The following is an 18253-nucleotide window of genomic DNA, read 5'->3' as shown; positions in this document are numbered from 1 at the left end:
TTGGTGGCGGGAAAGTGGATTTTGTTTGTGCGTGTTAATCGCCGGCGGCGTTTCTAGAGGAGGCGGGAGAAGATTTTGCGCGCATTTGCGCAGTAAAGTTTTGGTTGTTGAGGCCGCGGGAATTGTCTGATTCTCCGTCTCAGTGTTTTGTGCTGTTCCTCTTGCGTGGCTGCTGGACCCCCGCTGTTGCAAATGGCTCGTAGTTCGCTGTTTCAGAGCGTTTACAACCGACACATCCCGAAGCGGAACAAAGGTGAGTGACTGTACTGCGCGCCATTACTTGGGACGAACCCCCGTGTTGTCGGTGCAGTGCATATAACAAACGCACCATCGAAGAACGCAAAGCGTCCACGATGGATGATCACGACCGCCGGGGAGATGGAGCGATTAAATCTGCTCGCGTTGCAAGAGGATGGTGATTCCATCCAGCAGTGGATGATGCTCTATGTATTGTAGTACAGTGCGGGCCATGCGACAACTACGATCTGCGCATGCGTAGTATTATAATTGCCTAAGTATTACATTGTTCGTGTGTTTTTTTGTCATATAGTTCTGTACCCTTATTATTTAAATAAGTTAAATTACAGCCTTTTGTAGCACCACTGCTGCTGAATGGAGGGGGGTTTCTCTAGGCCGAGTCGGTTTATGGTGGTTTGTTTGACTCTATACTCTTTGGTTCTTTCGGTAAAGTCACGTAGAAGGGAAGTAATACAATAATAAAAATAAAACATAATAAAATAATTCTCACGACGTTTCGGCCACAACGCAAGCAGCCGTCCTCAGGTAAAAACCAGGCCTGTCGGGGAGAATTATTTTATTATGTTTTATTTTTATTATTTTATTACTTCCCTTCTACGTGACTTTACCGAAAGAACCAAGAAGAAGTTAAGATAAACTTCGCCAACACTATCACTGTTGAAGTTAGCTCGTGGCAGGCAAATCGGGCATAGAGCGTGGGTTAACTCCGTTGTTGTAGGTAGTTGATTCAACAAATCGCTGTATCGTACATGGTCTTAACCAAGGTAACAAGAAGAGCCGTTCTTTTTTTGAATGCCGTAAAGAAAAACTTTTAATAGCAGCAGCAATAATGGAGTGTTTTTTGGGGTTAGATCGCGTAAATATAAATGTGTCGTTAAACCCCGCCAACACCCGACACAGCCAATTAGGAAGGTTTTGTCACGTGAACGGAACATGCCAATTCGTTACTGGTACAGCACGACCGGTGTGTTGGAGAGTACATCCAAAACACTGTAAATGTTTACGTGACAAACCTTAACCAATTGGCTGTGTCGGGTGATGGCGGGTTTAACGACACATACGTACGTAATCTAACCCCAAAAAACCTGTAATTATGGTTTATATTGGTCGCGAAAGCCTACGTGTTAAACATCATCAGCAACCGAACTATCATCCCACTGCTTCTCACACTCATCGCCTGGCTTGTCGCCAGCTCTCATGGTGTTGCACGAAGTCCCCTCTTTACCCAGTTAATCGGTGTGTGTATATAGCGCGGTCGCATTCCCACCAAAATGCCCCCCAATTCCCATCTCGGAAGCCAATGAGATGTGCGCACGACCGTGTAATGTGGATGGGAGCCCGTCTGAAAAATACGCATGGTAGGGTTTGCGCCACGTCCGAGAGAGATGACAGTGCGGCTATGGATTCTTGTATCCATCTGTGCGCAGCTTTGAGCTTTTGCACGCCGGTTTCCTCCCGCGCGCCAAACACTCATTCGCGTACTCGCCAAAGAGTATGAGTCTTTCCAGACTCGGCTACGTACTGTGCGAAAGAAGTTCAACATACGTACGTGCAATAATCACAAAGTGTTTTGTTTTCCTCTTCCGATAAATAACGAGCCTCGTTAATTGTGAAGCCTTCAGATCGTAGCAGTGTGCATTGTGAGCATAACGGCAGCATTTTTTTCATGTGCTCGTATTGCTTTAAAGCCTTATTAACCCGTGTGCATTCTGCCAAGCGTGCGCTCTCTTGCACTTAATCGCTTTCCAAATCCATGGCACAGCTGCTCGAGTGACGGTCGCTGATGTGACGCCCCCACGCAACCCTCTACCCCCGTGATTGTCATCCCAGTCGGGCCCTCCTCGCGCTGTCCCCTTGACTCCCTGCTGCTGGGATTCGAGTGCCGCGCACCGGACGAGCACAAGGTGTTCGGCACGGCGGGCGACCCGGTGCCTGCCTTCGCATGCCCCTTCTCGCGAGGTATCGAGAGATTTCCTCCATGCTCAACGTCGCAGTCATCACCTGCCTGCTGCCCCGCCACGGTCGCACTCATTACACACAAAGTGCTTGCCACAAACGTGCCACAAACGTGCCACAATACCTTGCTGATCTCAAGGAGCATAAACCGTCAAGCGAAATCCGCTCAAAGTCGGTAGTGGAGCAAAGACGGTTCCTGCATCGCACGCTTTCAGAGGCGCTTCTGCGGCCGTCTGGAACGCTCTTACTTGCGATATTAGCAAGCTACTGGAGCTATGCGCTTTTAAATTATCTATATTGAAAAGTTATTTCTTTAGAACTGCTTTTGGTATTTAGTTTGTTGTCCAACACCTCCGATTAGCGCGGGGTTGGCCACGATCACTCGAGGCCAACTCACTGGTAAACCACGACTCGGTGACATTTCAATGGCTAAAACTAAAAAAAAATTCATGATGAACTCCGTTTGTGCCTCCCGCAGAAGCGCGTTATTAGCCACTGGTCATTGATGCGAGTGATGGATTGCACTTCACTTCAGTCACAATTAGGCAGCTCCCGTAATGCCCCTTTTCTTGAGGAGGTAGCCTCAATTCTAGATTTGAAGCTTTCGTGACTGCAAGTATTCATATTCTTAGGTTTTTTCGGTAAAGTCACGTAGGTAAACAAATTTAATTTTATTTTACTTTTATTAGCCTCACTTATGGAGGGGGCAAGACAAAGGTGATCATCTTCTCGGCCTCCTCCTTGTTACGTGCGAAAATACGACAAACGTCACGGTGACCGAATGTTCTCAACCGTATAAGAATTGGTTTTATCCTTTCTGGCAATGAAACGGGTGTTAAAATGTTAAAACACCAAACTGAATCCTTTTGCAAGGAGTGTATGCTTCAACCGACCTGCCGGTCAGAGAAGTAACGGAGACTAATAACTCGGTTTAACACGTAGATCGCGTAAATATATAAATGTGTCGTTAAACCCGCCACCACCCGACACAGCCAACTAGTAAGGGTTGTCACGTAAACATAACGTGACAATTCGTCACTAGTACAGCACAACGGTGTGTTGGGTGGACTAATAACTCGTGCAGACAAAGTAAACAATTATAAGTGCTTTCACAAATATTAATTTACGGAAAATAAAAGGACAGCTTAGACAGGAAAAGACGTTAAACTGCATTCGGTTAAAGCATACAAAAACAACACAGTAAGTTGACACTTGTAATTTAATCACTAATTATTGCGCTTAACTCGCAGCGGTGCAACGATGACATTCGCAAAGTCTCCTTTATTCGTCGTGCGTTTAGTTTGTTATCATTCCACCTCCAATTAGCACGTCCGCCTACGTACGGTGCGGAAGAAGTTCTACATACATTCAAAAGGTTTCAGTAGCCCACGCATGTCTGTGTGTTGCCACTGGGGAGTGCTGCAGCCCAAGTGCTGCCCTCCCTGCAGTCCCACCTGTGCAATGACGTTTCACTCGCTCCGTCTGCGCAGAGGCCGGTAGCCACCACCTGCTGGCCGTGCCCAGCGAGGACGGTGTGGTGCAGATCTACGACACGGAGAAACCCCACAAGGGCAGCAGAGTGCTCAAAGGTACTCGCCGCACTACTCTTCTTCATCTTGGCAATCCTGCCCTGGAGGGGGTGGTGGGGTGGCGGGGGTTAAAGGTCGAGAATTGATGTGGTGTGTGTGTGTGTGTCACCGTAACTGACATGCCGTTCGTTACGCCTGTATTTCAGCTTGGCTGGCTCATTCAAATGCTGTCTTCGATTGCGCCTGGATGCCCGGAGAATCTAAGCTCGTAAGTAATTCATAGATGCGCAACGCGGGGGGGCCCTCTTGCAATATTCAGAGGTCGAAATAACCAACAGTGGCTGTGGATTTAAGAACAGACCCACATGTAAACCAGTGCAAAGCACCGGGAGTATTTCCACTTAAATTTGTCAAAACTGCTCAAGGCTTAGGGAGGCCTTCATCCAGCATTGGATGAATAATGTCTGCTGATGATACTGACAATGATGCTTAAAGTTAACTCGTAAGGAAACGTCTCGGAAGCAGCCTTGCATAACACCCACATATAATGAGTCTGGCATGAATGTGTGTGTGTGTTTATTGCATTGAGATGTCAAAGCACGATAATAATTACTCATGATGAGAATATATATTTTAATAGTATAATGCCCTCACGCGTAGGAAATGTACATCCGGGATCGTGACACGGCCCTTCTAGCGTCAGAACGGACCGTTGGTTGCAGTGAAGGCAACACTTGTTAATCCGCCAATCCCCGACAGGTGACGGCCTCGGGTGACCAGATGGCCAAGCTTTGGGACGTGTGTGCCGGGGAGGCCCTGGGTTCCTTCAAAGGTCACCAGTGCAGCCTCAAGTCGGTGGCGTTCAGCCAGGGCGAGAAAGGTATGCGCTACACGGCCAACACTGCCTCCTTCCGCAACGCAGTCCTGCGCGCGCACATAATGTGTCCCCCGATTCATTTGTTATTGTTGTTGTCGCACTACTGCTGATTGAAGGCTTTCACCCCACACTGTGTGACCATTGGTGGGGGGCGGGGGGGTGTTGGTATATGTGACCACACTTGACCCCGCTGGTCAGTGCGGGTTGGTGAATGTGGGGGCTCGGGAGCAGTTCGGACGTCGCACGCCACCGATGTTAGCCGTGGATGAGAAGTGAACTTTGATTTCAGGGTTCATAGCTCAGCGTGCTAACAACTGCACAGTCGCTGGCCTCGCCGACTGATTAATTGTGATTAATGACGCAAGGAAACCATTAGAGACGGTGACTAATACCGTACAAAAACAAAGAGCGATTTGCGCTCCTTATGAAGTATTTTCGAAAGCTTGATTACGGTTATCCTCAATTCCCCAGCCACCTGGAACGTGCGCTGATCCCCACACCCCAATCCCTCCCCCCGCCTATCTGTGTCCAAACGGCGGTCATCTGTAAATACAAACCGTACATGTGCGGCACTCGATTTATGGCGGTCGGTGCAGTTTGAACGTTCTTTACTCTTGAGCAAATGATTAATCAATAAATGTGCCGCATGGATCGGTAAGCAGAAAAGACTTGCGCTTGGTATGCAAGGCACCCAGCACACTCTCTTCCCTGATGGATATTGAACCCAAGATCCAGAGCGCAGGTGCAAATCTAACAGCACGGATGCTGTGCCAGGCCATTTCCTATGGATGTCTACGCGGCACGCATTCTCATTGCGTAGAGCACATGGGGAGGGAGCGGCGGGGCAGTGGTTAGTGCATTGAGCTATTATAAACCTAGCGAACTGAGATTCGGACTCATATTTTATTGCAGCTGGTAAGACCCGTTGAGCTAAGCAGCTCTTTCACAAAAAAGAACGACCGCAGCCCAAGACCATCGGCAGTGGCAGCAGATACTGGACATCGCAGGGTGGGAGTGTGAAAATGTATTCCAAGGCACGGCTAACATCAGTGGCGAGTGATATCTGAAACGGTCCTGGGCTCCCCTCCCAACCTCACTAACCCGCACTGAGCAGCGTGATGAAGTACAGATGGACAAATCTGCACAATCGACCAGGCGCGGGGAGGCCTTCATCCAGCAGTGCATTGACCAGAGGCTGTAAAGAATGATTATTATTACTCTCGAGCATATAAGCAGCTTGGCAAATATGTCTAGAGACTCTGGGATCATTGAGATCCACACTTGAAAAGATTAACTTCTGGAGTTCCCCCCGAAAAGTCACGTGGTATCGACGGTTTTTGTGGAGGAATGGCATTAAAAAAGCAATAACAAATCCAGCAAAAAGCATAATTAAGTGGAAACTAAGCTCAGCACTTGCATAGCAGCACTGCCATTGTTCGCACCCATGCACAGCTTCATGAGAACTGATGCTTATTTAACCCTTTCCTGTTCCCTCTTGATGTTAGCGGTCTTTTGCACGGGAGGAAGAGATGGAAACATCATGGTCTGGGACATCAGATGCAGCAAAAGGGGTGAGAATGCAAAACAAGGGACGGCGTTGGCGGGCACACATCCAGAAACTCGCCACCTTTGTCATTACAGTGCAAATTGTTTACCCATTTACCCAAGGTAAGGCTCATTGAGTCCGAACATTATTTTCCATAAGAGTCCTCCATTGGGATGTTTGGCCATTTACATTAATGGATGTTCAGCTTGTTCGAAGAAACAGGAGTACCTGGAGAAAACTTTCTATACACCAGGGAGTGTCACTCAAAGCTTACGAACTAAGCTTCATCCATGTAAAAAGTCTGACTCGTTTTGAGGATGGCCCTGTAATGGGATGTTTGCCCAATTCCATTAATGAATGTTAATGATGGGGAAACGGAGCACCCAGAGAGAACCCGCCCGCATAATGGTGGGACAATTGTGACTCGCATCGGTTCAAGAATCCATCCTGTGCAACCCAATCCTGCGAGATCTGGAATTCCCAGGCAGTCTCCCAAAGTTCTCACCGGTACGAAGCCAGCTTGGCTTTCCGACATCTGACAATGGGGCACATTCAGGGGGAGGTCGATTTGTTCATAGGCAGGAGAGTAACACAGGAGAAGAGGGCACATTGGGTGGGTGAGAACGCACCGTTAAGCACGAGCGTCGTTGGGTGACATTCGTGCCGCTTGTGCTCGTGTTTGCGACGACAGACGGGTTCTACAGCGCGGTGAAGAGGATCGGCAGCGCTCACAACGCGCCCGCCAAGATCAGCGTGACTCCGAAGCGCCGGAACACGCCGCGGGGCATGGCTCCCTCCGTGGTGCGTTCCAGAGACCTAGGCGCACGTGGTCACGCGGCGCGCTCGATTGACTGCTCCTCCAGTCAACCGCACGTGTGCGACGGTTGGCCCGCCGCGCAATTCCTTGAATCGATCTTTTTGTCACCACGGCATGCTTTGGCGCCGCTCGTGGCGCGAATCAGAATCTTTATACTGGAGGAATGCCGTGAGCTGTGAAGCACTTTTTCGCGAAACACACGCGCAACCTTGTTTTCAACCGCCAACTCTCTTTTAAAGGAGGCAAAATAATTTTAGACGACATCGGCATGACAATGAGACGCCTGTGCACCGGTTTGGTTCTCGTTAGGCCACTATTTTTTGCGCTCGCTGACTCCATCGCCGCTCCCCCCCCCCCCTTCCCAGGACTCCCAGCAGAGCGTCACGGCTGTGATTTTCCAGGACGAAAAAACTCTCATCTCCTCTGGGGCCGTAGACGGGTAAGTGGACCCCAGCCATTTCCATCGACACGAAACCAAAACAACAAAAAAAACTGGCGTGGAAATACCGACGCGCGTTTTTATTTTGCCAACAAAGGTTATCCTCGAAAGAGAGACGTCCAGTCTCGAACGTGTTCGTGTACAGCCCGTTGTCAATTCACTGCTGGATGAGCGCCTTTTAGGGCCGTGTTATTTTGACCATACCTCACCATGCTGGTCAGTGTGGGTTGGTGAAGTCAAAACAATAAATGGATTTTGCTACACTGCCCTATAATATTTACAACGCCGACTCCACCTGTCTTTGCGTGTGGTTGTCACTCATCCAAGCACTGTTTGTTCGTCTAGGCAAGATGTTAACTACATTGCCTGGTATGCACGAGGTCGTGGGTTCGATCCCGACCCTGATGCCTGTATATTTGGAATTTGCATGTTCTCCCCGTGGTCACTTGGATTTTTCTCCTGGGTCCTCCGGTTTTTCCCTCCACATTTAGAAACATAAGAGTTTTTTGCTCTCTATAAATGTCTACATGATGAGCCACTTATTTGAGATACCATTTATGGCTAGGTTACTTCTGAAAAAGAGATTTTTTGCTCAGTGGGCCTTACCTGGTATAATAAAAAATGTTTATAGTTCATTAGTCTTTAATCTAGTCTCAGTAGGCTTTTTAAACAACAATTTAGAAATCTTTGTCAATCCACTGCCGGATGAAAGCCTCTCCACGCCGTGTCCAGTCATGGACTTTGTTTGGCCAATCTTCACGTTATTCAGGTGCAAGATGGTTAGCACCAGAGGTCGCAAACGGGTTTTGATTCCTTACCCGTACCTGTACCCGGCCGCACCAGGGTCGCAATCGGGTACCCGTACCTGGCCGGGTAGCCGGGTATCGGGTAGGGTATGGGTATCGGATACCCGGTTGCGACCTCTGGTTAGCACTGATTCAGTTATCACTCGCCGCTGATGATAGCTGGCGGGGGAATGGAACTCAGGCCGCCAGGTGTGTGAACCACTTCACCACCCCAGGCAAAATGGGCTCCTACCTGGTTTATAAACAAGGGTCTGTGCGTCTTTCTGGAAGACGTGCAGAGAGGTCAACACCTTGCCCGCGGCGCTTCCACACGCACGCTGGGAAGTGTTCCTGCATCGCCGACATCCCTCGCCCTCTTTTCCTTTTGTTCTCGTAGGATAATAAAGGTTTGGGACATGCGCAAAAACTACACCAGCTACCGGATGGGACCCGTGCCTGCGCAATCATTCCCCTATCCCGGCAGCAGCTCCCGGAAGAGAGGTACGTGCCTGCACTGTGATGGTGCTCCCTGTGCGTCCATTGTTCTGACCGCCTGTTCGTCCGTGTTGTGAAATAATGGGCAGCGGGGCAAAGTGTGAACGACTTGATAGAGATGCAAGAGTGTAGAGATGGTGCAGCTGAGATCCTGGCCTTGAATCTGGGTTTCAGCCGCCCATGATTAAACCAGGTTATCAAGTGCATTGAGTTTATGGTATCAACCCAATTGGCAATGATTGTACAAAAATAATAGTATTTTCACTTCATTTTGCAGAATTTTCAGCTCTTAATATTAAAGTTCTATCGATTTGATTGCTTGTATGACGTTTGAGAAATTTAATTTGACTACCAGCGTGAAGTTTGAGAGATGCGGCATCAATTAACATTTTAAATATAGAATTTTTAATGAAAACATCAACATGTTATGATCATTTTAGCTAACAATGCTTTGTAATTGTAATTATAATTGACTCCAGGTCTACTATGTGATGAACATTTCTCTGGCGTCGCGTGAATGAAAGTGGTCACTTTGAGAATCTCAGAGGTAGTCTTGTAATAACTCCTTCTGTGGGCCGTTCTACATCACGTTAATATGCAGGAATGCCTCACTGAGACTCACAAACTCATTTACAGGCGACTCCTGGCAAGTTTTTTCGCGTAGTAGGGTGTGCGATAATCGCTCCGTAGATTCGGATTGAGTGACCTGTGGGTCAAATTTCCAAACGAGGCCAATGTGGCCCATGACGCCGCCAGGAAACAACGGGCCTGTTCCTGCAAACAGCGCCCACGCCCACTGCGAACCCCACAGTGTGTATCGTTACGATTGTCGCAAGCGCAGATTGGGGGAGATGGTTACACGGGGTGATGCTGCGCTGCGACACCGATTGTACGGTTGGATAAAACTTGCATTTTAAAAATAAATGATACCAGCCGGTGCTGGCACGAGAGTGACTTCTCTGCCCCTGCCCCCCGGTGTTTGTACTCGCAGGGTTCTCGAGCCTCGTACTCAACGCCTCGTCCTCGCTTCTCTTCGCCAACTGCACGGACGACTCTGTGTACATGTTCGACGTGGCAGGAGCGAGGACGTCGCCGGGTAAGCGGGGGGCCCTCCCACGGTCGCGCCAGACGGCCATGTCATCCGTCACGCCTCGCCCCGAACGTATCGTTACCGGTATCGTTTGCGTGAATCATAAATGTGTTGGCTCTTCACGCGCTTGATTCGATACATCTGTTGTGAGCGTAAGAGTTGATATTTAATCGAAGAGTCGTTACTTGCTTTTAAGCCCCCCCCCCCCCCCCCCCCCTTGCAATTTGTTATGAATTTAGCGCCTTCAGTGGCTGCAAAGCTTTTAAGTGGTCAGTAACCACATGAGAGATCAATTCGTAAAATAATAATCTCATAATCCCGCGGGCGGAAAGAGTAGGTGGTGGGGAGATCCCATCGCACGCCCCTCGTTTACCCGTGTCGCCTCGTTTTTCCCGCGGCAGTGGCGACGTTTCGTGGTCACCTTAACTCGTCGTTCTACGTGAAGAGCAGCCTGAGCCCCGACGGGGAGTTCCTCCTCAGCGGCTCCAGTGACGACGTTGCCTACATCTGGAAGGTGAAGGGGGGGACCCTGATGCTGTCGAACACCGCCCCCACCTGCACCACTACCACCACCAACACGACCATCTCCTGGTGGCATCTGTGCGCTCGGCACCAGGAATTGCTGGGCTGCGTCAAGAGTCGATGCTGCTGTACGCAGTGGCTCGCTCCAAGCGCGCTCTCGCCATCGTTCATTCGCTCTCTTGTCACTCAGTTTAACACCGCGAACTGCATTTTTCCCATTAACTTTATGCCTCTGGGTACCATAGGCAATGTGAAGGATGCGTTTGGCCGATATTTTTCTATTTTTCATTTTACCAGGTAAGGCCCAGTGAGTGATATCGCTCTTTTTCAGAAGCCACAAATGACAGTTCATAGAAGTGGCTTATCACGTGGAAATTTATAGTAGCCAAGAACACATGTCGATTCTAAATGTGGAGGGAAAAACCGGAGGACGTGGAGAATAATCCACGGGGAGAGCATGCATACTCCAAATATACAGCTGTCAGGGTTGGGATCAAAACCACAACCTCCTATATACCAGGCGAGGTAGTTAACATCTCGCCACCGTGGCGATAATAATATATTGATTTGTAACCTTGCTCGAGGAACGTGCTAATTGTCATCCGATAGGTAATCATTAGCGCTCTCTGTTGCTGGCCACTTTGAATTACAGGCCTTTGGTCCCGCGCTTAGCAATTGAGGGGGGTTTCATTGTGTCTGCGAGGCTCAGCATGTGGCTCCTGTCCCTTCCTCCCCAGGTGGCGGATCCGCTGGCAGAGCCCGTGCTCCTGCGATGGCACTCGCAGGAGGTCACCTCCGTGGGCTGGTGCCCCACCGACTTCACCAAGGTACCCACGCCACCACCGCGCTCTCTCTCTCTCACCTCTGCTGTTGCTGCTATTGCTGCTGGAGGAAAGTCCTCCAATGAAGGAAGCTCTAGAGCAGGGGTGTGGTCAACCTGTAGCAAACCAAGAGACACAAAGTACCCATGAGTTCTGCAAAGTGTCAAGTATATAATATATAATATATAACTTTAATTCATAATTTTGTACTGTCGCAGTGGCAAATTCTACGTTATGCCCCTCCTGATCGAGCTGCATGTGGTGGATTAAAGAGCTGCATGTGGCTCGGGAGTCGCCAGCTGGCCACCACTGCTCTATCCATCTCCTCCTGGGAGGGTGTTAAGACTTTCTCTTCCACAACTGGGCGATTGTCTTGGAAGCGGTGGGAGGACCCACACTTTACCGCACCACCACACGTGACCTGTCCATCACCAAACTGTGTGGTGTACTCATGCCGCTGATCGTTTGGTGACGTAGGGGGGGGGTGGGGGTAGAATTCATTAACTTTTGCTTCAACTGCCACACCGGAAAATCGAATCGAACCGGTAACTTTAACACGTCGGCTCGACCGGTAACTTCTGGATTGCGAGTTTGCTAACCGTGACACCACGGCAGCATCTCCCTATCTCTCTATCTACACGTGTACGGGGCTTGCCTTCCCTGTCCAAAATCTGGGAGCGGAGGGGAACAAATGCCTGCGTGTCCACATCTGTGATGTGCGTTTACACTTTATTTACGGCGACAAATAACAATGTCTTAAATGTATGCGGCTGACGTAAGGACCTGCGCTCACATGTTTGCTGAATTTACTAACACCTATCTCTGCGTAAATGATGATAGACACAGCTGAAGGTCAACATGTGCCCCCCCCCCTCCCCGCGCATGTCTCACCGATCAGATCGTGACCTGCTCGGACGACAACAAGCTGCTGATCTGGCGACTGAGTCGTGGGACTGACCAAGCCAAGGACTCCACAGGGAAATCGGACCTACTGGCCCGCGCGTCCAGGAGCAATGACCGTAAGAAATCGATTGACTGGCGCCCAAGCGATCGGACAACTTGTAACATAATTCTACACTGTAGTGACATCATTCTCCACTGCTCGTACTTTGTGTCATCACCGGTCGTGGCCGTCGTACAACCTATTGGACTCATGTTGTTTGTTGTGATAACTTTTGTGTTGTTTGTGCTTTTTGTTTTGGTGCCGTTTCTTAATTTGTTTATTCATTTTAGATTTTGCTTTGTAGTAGTAGGGTTTTAATTTTCTTGTTAGTGGCCATATATATGGGATTTAGTCCTTATATATAATGAATGTACAGCATTATGGGATGCTATTAACGTGAAGGAAGCGATATAAAATAAAAGTATTATTATTATTGTAACATTCAGCAACCGTGATAATTTCGTGATACTCGGAATAACCGTACTTCACCTCCTGCGAGCCTTGCACCTCGCCTGCGAACCTACGTTTACAAAAGTGAAATCGACATCTCCACTGAAGAAGTGTAACAACGGGCAATATTATTTAGTCCACGCCCAGTGCGGTGCAGTGTAAAGACGCTCCGAAAGTTATTTTCATTTCAATGACGCGTCCGTGGTGATTCTTATTCACTTGGATGTTTGCTGCTCTAAATGTGTTTTTTTTAGATTGTTTAGAAGATGGTTTGTTGTTTTAGTGCCGCTTTGTTGAATAATTTAAATGTTCTGCTGTGTCATTCATGTCCCCCTTCCCCCATATGAATTAAAGCTTGCTAGCTCACGTGGGCCTTCCCCCGGGATGTCAAATGTAAATACAGTGAACAGCCCTTTCGGCAATCCACTGCATACGCTCCGTGTATGTCTTGGGGAGTTACTTATTCATACTTCACAATGCGACCGAGCAAAGGCGGTGAGCAAAGAAGTACGGCTAATGTTTTTGCCTTGCCCCGCCTGTAATGCACGGTTTGTGCCCATCCAAACACCGTCCAAGCTTAAACCCCGCTTTGATTCGGACATACGACGAGATCGTGTGCATTCCGAGTGATTTTGGTCATCGGCTAGTTGTAAGTGTGCATGTTGAACTTTCTTTCGCACCGTACGTAGCCAACCCTGCTAATCGGAGGTGCGGGGGATAGGACAACAAACTAAACCCTAAAAGCCTCCCTGCGTCTTTTGTTTGTGTTGTTGTTATTGTCGTCGCGTGAAAACAGATAAACGCGGCGCACACGGCCAGGCCATCACCACTCCTGCCAAGCCGTCTCACGGTGGCCACGCGCCGTCGCACACGTCCCCACGCCCCGCCGCCTGCGTGCTGGGCTCCTCCGCCTCGCTGCCGTCCCCCAGCTCCTCCGAGTCGTCGCTGCAGTCGGCCGCCACCCCGAAGGCCGCTCCGCTGACCCCGAGCCCGGCCGGCGCGCCCTCCAGGCTCGATTCCGCGTCTCCGCTCGGCGCCTTTTCCCCCCCTTCCGCCTCCGGCACGCCTTCCGGACCGTCCGGGCCGTCGGGGTCGCACGCCGCCCTGGCCACGCCGACGTCGAGGACGCCGCTGTCCCACGTGCAGTCTCCCGCGACGCCGGGCGGTTCCGCGTTGCTCTCGCCCGGCTCCCGAACCCTCTCCATCACGCGGTGGCTGCAGGTGGCGGGCGGCGCGTCGTCGGAGAGGAAGAGGACGGGGCCGCGCCGTGACGCCGCCGCTGGACCCACCTCCGGGCGGGCCAAGCGCCGCCTGGAGACGGGCGGCGGCGGCGGCGAGGGCGGCGTGGACGCAGACTCGAGCTGCTTGAGCGGCGCGAGGTGCAGCGAACTGTGCAGCCAAGTGTGTAAGAGGTTGAGGCCCGAGCCTGACGAAGGCCCGACGGGCGGCGACGGGGACTTTGCGCGGACGGAGGACGCGGTCGTCCCGGGGGTCGAGAACTTCACGAGCAGCCCGCAGTCCGTCGGCGTGGCGGCCGCGCTGCCGCCGACCTCTGACCTCGTCACGGACGAGACGAGGAGCGGCCACCACTCTCCCCGCGCCGACTCGTCGTGTCGTCCCCCGGAGTCGGAGAGCGTGAACAAAGAGAACCAGGGCGCCGACCGGACGCCGGCTCGGGGAGCGGGGCAAGGGAAGAGCAAGGGAAGGGCGGCGGCACGGTCCGGGAGCCTCCGTGGCAAAGCCAAGGGCAGTGCTGAGATGGCGCTATCGCCAGACAAGGTGAGCCGATTGTCCGGTGTGGGATGAGACGCGTCTTTTTTTTTTCTTTTGTTCACATGGCGGCAGTGTCGTGTGTTCGCGTGCTGCATTACAAACCTGGTGACCTGGATCCGATTCTCACTCGGTTGCAAATATATCTGCTGGGTATGGGCCTCCGCTAGGTTGACTCGGCCTTAAATGAGTAATAACTGCTGCTGATGTGTGCAAACATCTGCACTGAGATGACAGAGGTGGCCGGGTGTGGTGCTTTTACCACGTCACCTCTTTGCCTGCCATGCCGGCTTTCATAGGCGCTACGGGCGGACGGCATTTGCTCCAACAGGGAAGTGTTTCAGGGTGACGTTATGGAAGTGGAGCATTAGGAATGTTACCATCGAGTGTCGGGGAAATACTGTATATGACAACCCACATTCTATTTGATGAATCTATCACGGCTTCATCGACATACTTGACAATCTGCAGTTTACATTAATGATTGTATTATATTTCTATTGATGGCCACGCAATGAACTTAATAATTCACGTAATCATCTTACTCTCAACAAAACCCTGATTTCTGGACAATGGAGCATTTTTGTGGGTTATCGAGTTTTGTCCAGGACACCATCTAATTTTACCCTCAATTTTATCCCCGAAGTAATCTCCCCCCCACTACAATTAAGTGATTATTTTTTCATGAATTGGGTTGAAGATTTAAATCTAGGATTTTTTTTGTTATCTTGTTTGTACCATCTCTACTGTCCATCTATAACGTTTTTACCCTTTTTCAAGTTCGTACTCTCCCATCTGTACTGGCTGTTGCATCTGTGGTGTTTTAGTCGTTTTGACTGCTATCCTAAAGTAAACATTTTCATAAGTTTGTACGCGTTCATAATAATTAATACTTACCGTGATCTTTTTGGCTGTACCGAAAAAAATAATCTGCAGTACAAAGTCATATTTGTAGCCGTGAAAGATTCAAATCAAAATTAATTATTAATTCTTTAACATGAGGATTTTGAGGTGCTGTTCGTGTACACAGGAAGAAGTGTTAATTGACGAATCAATGAATCTCCGTGTTTCTACGAGGCAATTACGTTGCTCTGTGCCTTGGCGGTAACTGGACAGGTAAATTAAACTGCACCGCTGTGTATAAAACACACCGTTTGGCGGTAATACGCGTTCTCACACGTTATCGCTTTTTTTTCTTCCTTCCAGCCTTCGAGTCCCACCATCATGATGAAGAAAATCTCCAGCTATTTCCAGAAATCACCTGGGGTCAAGCCCTGAGACGCGTCGAGAACACGCTTCGTATTAGCCAGCACATTCCCGGAGCCCCTCTTACCATTTTACACCGAACCACCATCACGCCATGAGATTTTAAATTAAAATTAAAAAAATCTGCTGCTGTGTCAAAGGATGGGGTGGTTGGGAGGGGGGGTGAGGAAAGAGGATAGGCATTGTGCATGTATAATATGTCTTTTATGTCACCCTGCACACTATGGACCAGGAAATTGTTCTCTCAAAAAGCCTAGAGCCATTTTACAGACGGTCCGACGGCTTTGCAGAAGAAAAGGGCTCGGACACACACACACACACAGGCCAGTGGGTGCGGCGGATGTGGCAGTGCAGCAGCGAGACTCCATGGCGGGCAGCTGGGTCGCCCCCCCCCCCGCCCGCGCTCTACATTCAACGGCAACTTAGCCCTGGCTCGGTTGCCACCGCGGACTTGACGTGCTTTGGAGTGGCACCGCTAGATAACCTGTTAACGCTGCCCCCGAGCGAGCCTCTGTGTGCCCCGTCCGTCCGAGTGAGCGCGCGTTGGGGCGGAGAGAGGACAGAAGGATGTTGTGTGGGTAGTGTTTGTATTGTACACACAGAACGCTTGGAAATATATCGCGGCGAAAAAATATATTGTAGAGCTGTTTTTTACTTACGCTTGTAACAAGTTAGGCAAAGTCTACTGTGCGTCGTGTGTATACATAATTCTACGCTGACTTTGACGTGCACTGTTTATTATAGGGTTGGTGGAGTATCGTTCTGGCAGTTTTTAGACATGTGGGGACATGACCCCAGCAAAGAGCTGATGTGGAATAACCTGTCGCTTAAAAGCAGAACAATGCTCGCGTTCATTCTATTCACCATGGCAGCTGAGCTTGGCTGCTTGGTTTCCTTTGCGAGTTGCATCAGACGTTGGTATGAACACTAAGTTGTACACGTTCTAAATAAAAGCGAAATGGGCTCGTACTTATGTTTGGCGGATTTTCGTAATTGATGGAATTTAAATGATGGTTTAAAAAAAAAAGAAACCTGCACACAATCGGTTCGGCGCCATAAGGCTTCAAGGCTGTTTGGAAATCGTTGTTTTATTATTCTGCATTTTGTTGTGTTTTTTTTTTAATCTTTCTCCACTTGAACGCGTAACTGTTTAGCAGTCTGGTGGTGAGTGCGCGGCTGAGAAGCGCATTAAATTCATCAGTTCGGCAGACCTGCCATCTGCACCATTTCACAGTTCAGCGGGACCGCTAAAGCCATCTGTTGACCAGACCGCCGGGCTGCGGGGGAAAGAAACAGACTCATACGTGCCGCAGCAAATAAATCAGCACCCCCACAAACATTTAATTTCTATGCGGCGTGGTCGGTCTGCTCACCTCCGTAATTGGCGGGGGGCGGAGGTTTGTATGTATGTTGCACGTTGTATGTAGCCAACCACGGACATCGAATGGTGCGTTGGTACACCTTGGCAAAGATGTTTGTGTTTTATAATCTGGTTTCTCAACTAAAGCTGCGACAGGGCCAAAGGCCAGGGTGAAATACAAATGCAGTGCCCCTTGAAAGAAATCGGTCTGGTGACAACACCACTGTTGTTGGCTGTCATTTGTTTTCTGTGATGTGGCTCGTGTGTTTACCCATTGTAATCGCGCGTTGATACAATCGGGTACAGGCTATTAATGTCAATGCCCTTTTTCGTGGCTTTGCAGCCTGGGTGGCCAACCTAATTGCCCAAACAAAACTTAAGAATAGGGTATTCCGATAAGCCGCATTTTCCTCAAATGTTAGCGAATCTAAACGTATATATATTTTTTTAATGAAATAATTGCACGTTCATAAATTTCGACAGGAAACTCGATGGCTTTTTTAAAAGGCTTGAAGCGAACAGCGGATTTTGTGCACCGAGGGCGTGAATTTTTTTTTGTCGGGGGCAAATTTGGGCACAAGAAAAACGCGCGGCGCGCCGGTGCATTCTCGATTTGTACACGAAACAAAAAAGATTTGCGCGCGATTGACGCGAGTGGCGTAGAGCCCAGAAGCGGGGCAGTGTCCACCGAGCCTGTGATGGACAACGGCGAATTCGCAGCGAACGTTTTCTCTCTCTCCTTTCTTTCTGCTCAAGCCGCCCGCCTGCCTACCCGCTTTTAATGATGCACGGCGCGAAACCCTCCAGCGATGGCAGAGAGTGACAGAGACGCAGTCGCGGCTTGCCCCGCAGGGGTGAGTCTCTCTACCCTTGCCAATTGATTGGCACTGGTGCTCAGTTTTCATATTCAATGTCGAGGGGGATGGGGGGTTCTGGGGTGGGGGGGGGCGACCTTCCCCTCCCGACGAGCACACACGCTGCATACGTGCCCAGCGCACATTCTACAGCAACTGCATTCCAAACAAATGAGCTTTCTACCGATGACCCAATACTTCATCGAGACAATCCCGCACACTCCCAAATAGCCGGCATAGGCTGCACCAGGGTGGGTGGGTGGGGGGCAAAGTGCTCACAGCGAACAAATGTTATGTGAGGTCGCCGGAAATGCGACCGTGGGAGTGGGGTGGCCGCCAAACAGCACGGCGTCTTGCATCATGCTCGACCACCTTTGTCTCCCCCCCCCCCCCGTATTGTGCGGATGTTGACGGTGCTGTCAAACAGGCACCTCGGTTTCAGGCTCTGAAGTCAAGTGGTTGGTATATGGGTATA

General features: G+C 49.9%; 1 protein-coding gene across 1 annotated transcript; it reads left to right on the top strand.

Moving 5' to 3' along the window:
- Positions 1-36: 36 nt before the first annotated feature.
- On the top strand, positions 37-18005 carry DTL (denticleless E3 ubiquitin protein ligase homolog). Its single transcript, XM_061551160.1, has 15 exons — positions 37-253; positions 2089-2217; positions 3705-3803; positions 3950-4011; positions 4503-4623; positions 6126-6191; positions 6858-6967; positions 7349-7422; positions 8605-8708; positions 9694-9798; positions 10194-10306; positions 11052-11141; positions 12034-12154; positions 13325-14307; positions 15505-18005. Exons 1-15 carry the CDS (start codon positions 193-195, stop codon positions 15574-15576), a joined length of 2310 nt encoding a protein of 769 aa, XP_061407144.1. The 5' UTR covers positions 37-192; the 3' UTR covers positions 15577-18005.
- Positions 18006-18253: the final 248 nt, after the last annotated feature.

Source organism: Lethenteron reissneri, chromosome 14 (genome assembly GCF_015708825.2).
Source record: "Lethenteron reissneri isolate LAM-NWPU_2019-01 chromosome 14, ASM1570882v1, whole genome shotgun sequence".
NCBI classification, from domain to species: Eukaryota; Metazoa; Chordata; class Hyperoartia; order Petromyzontiformes; family Petromyzontidae; genus Lethenteron; species Lethenteron reissneri.
This window is presented reverse-complemented; position numbering and strand designations above follow the sequence as displayed.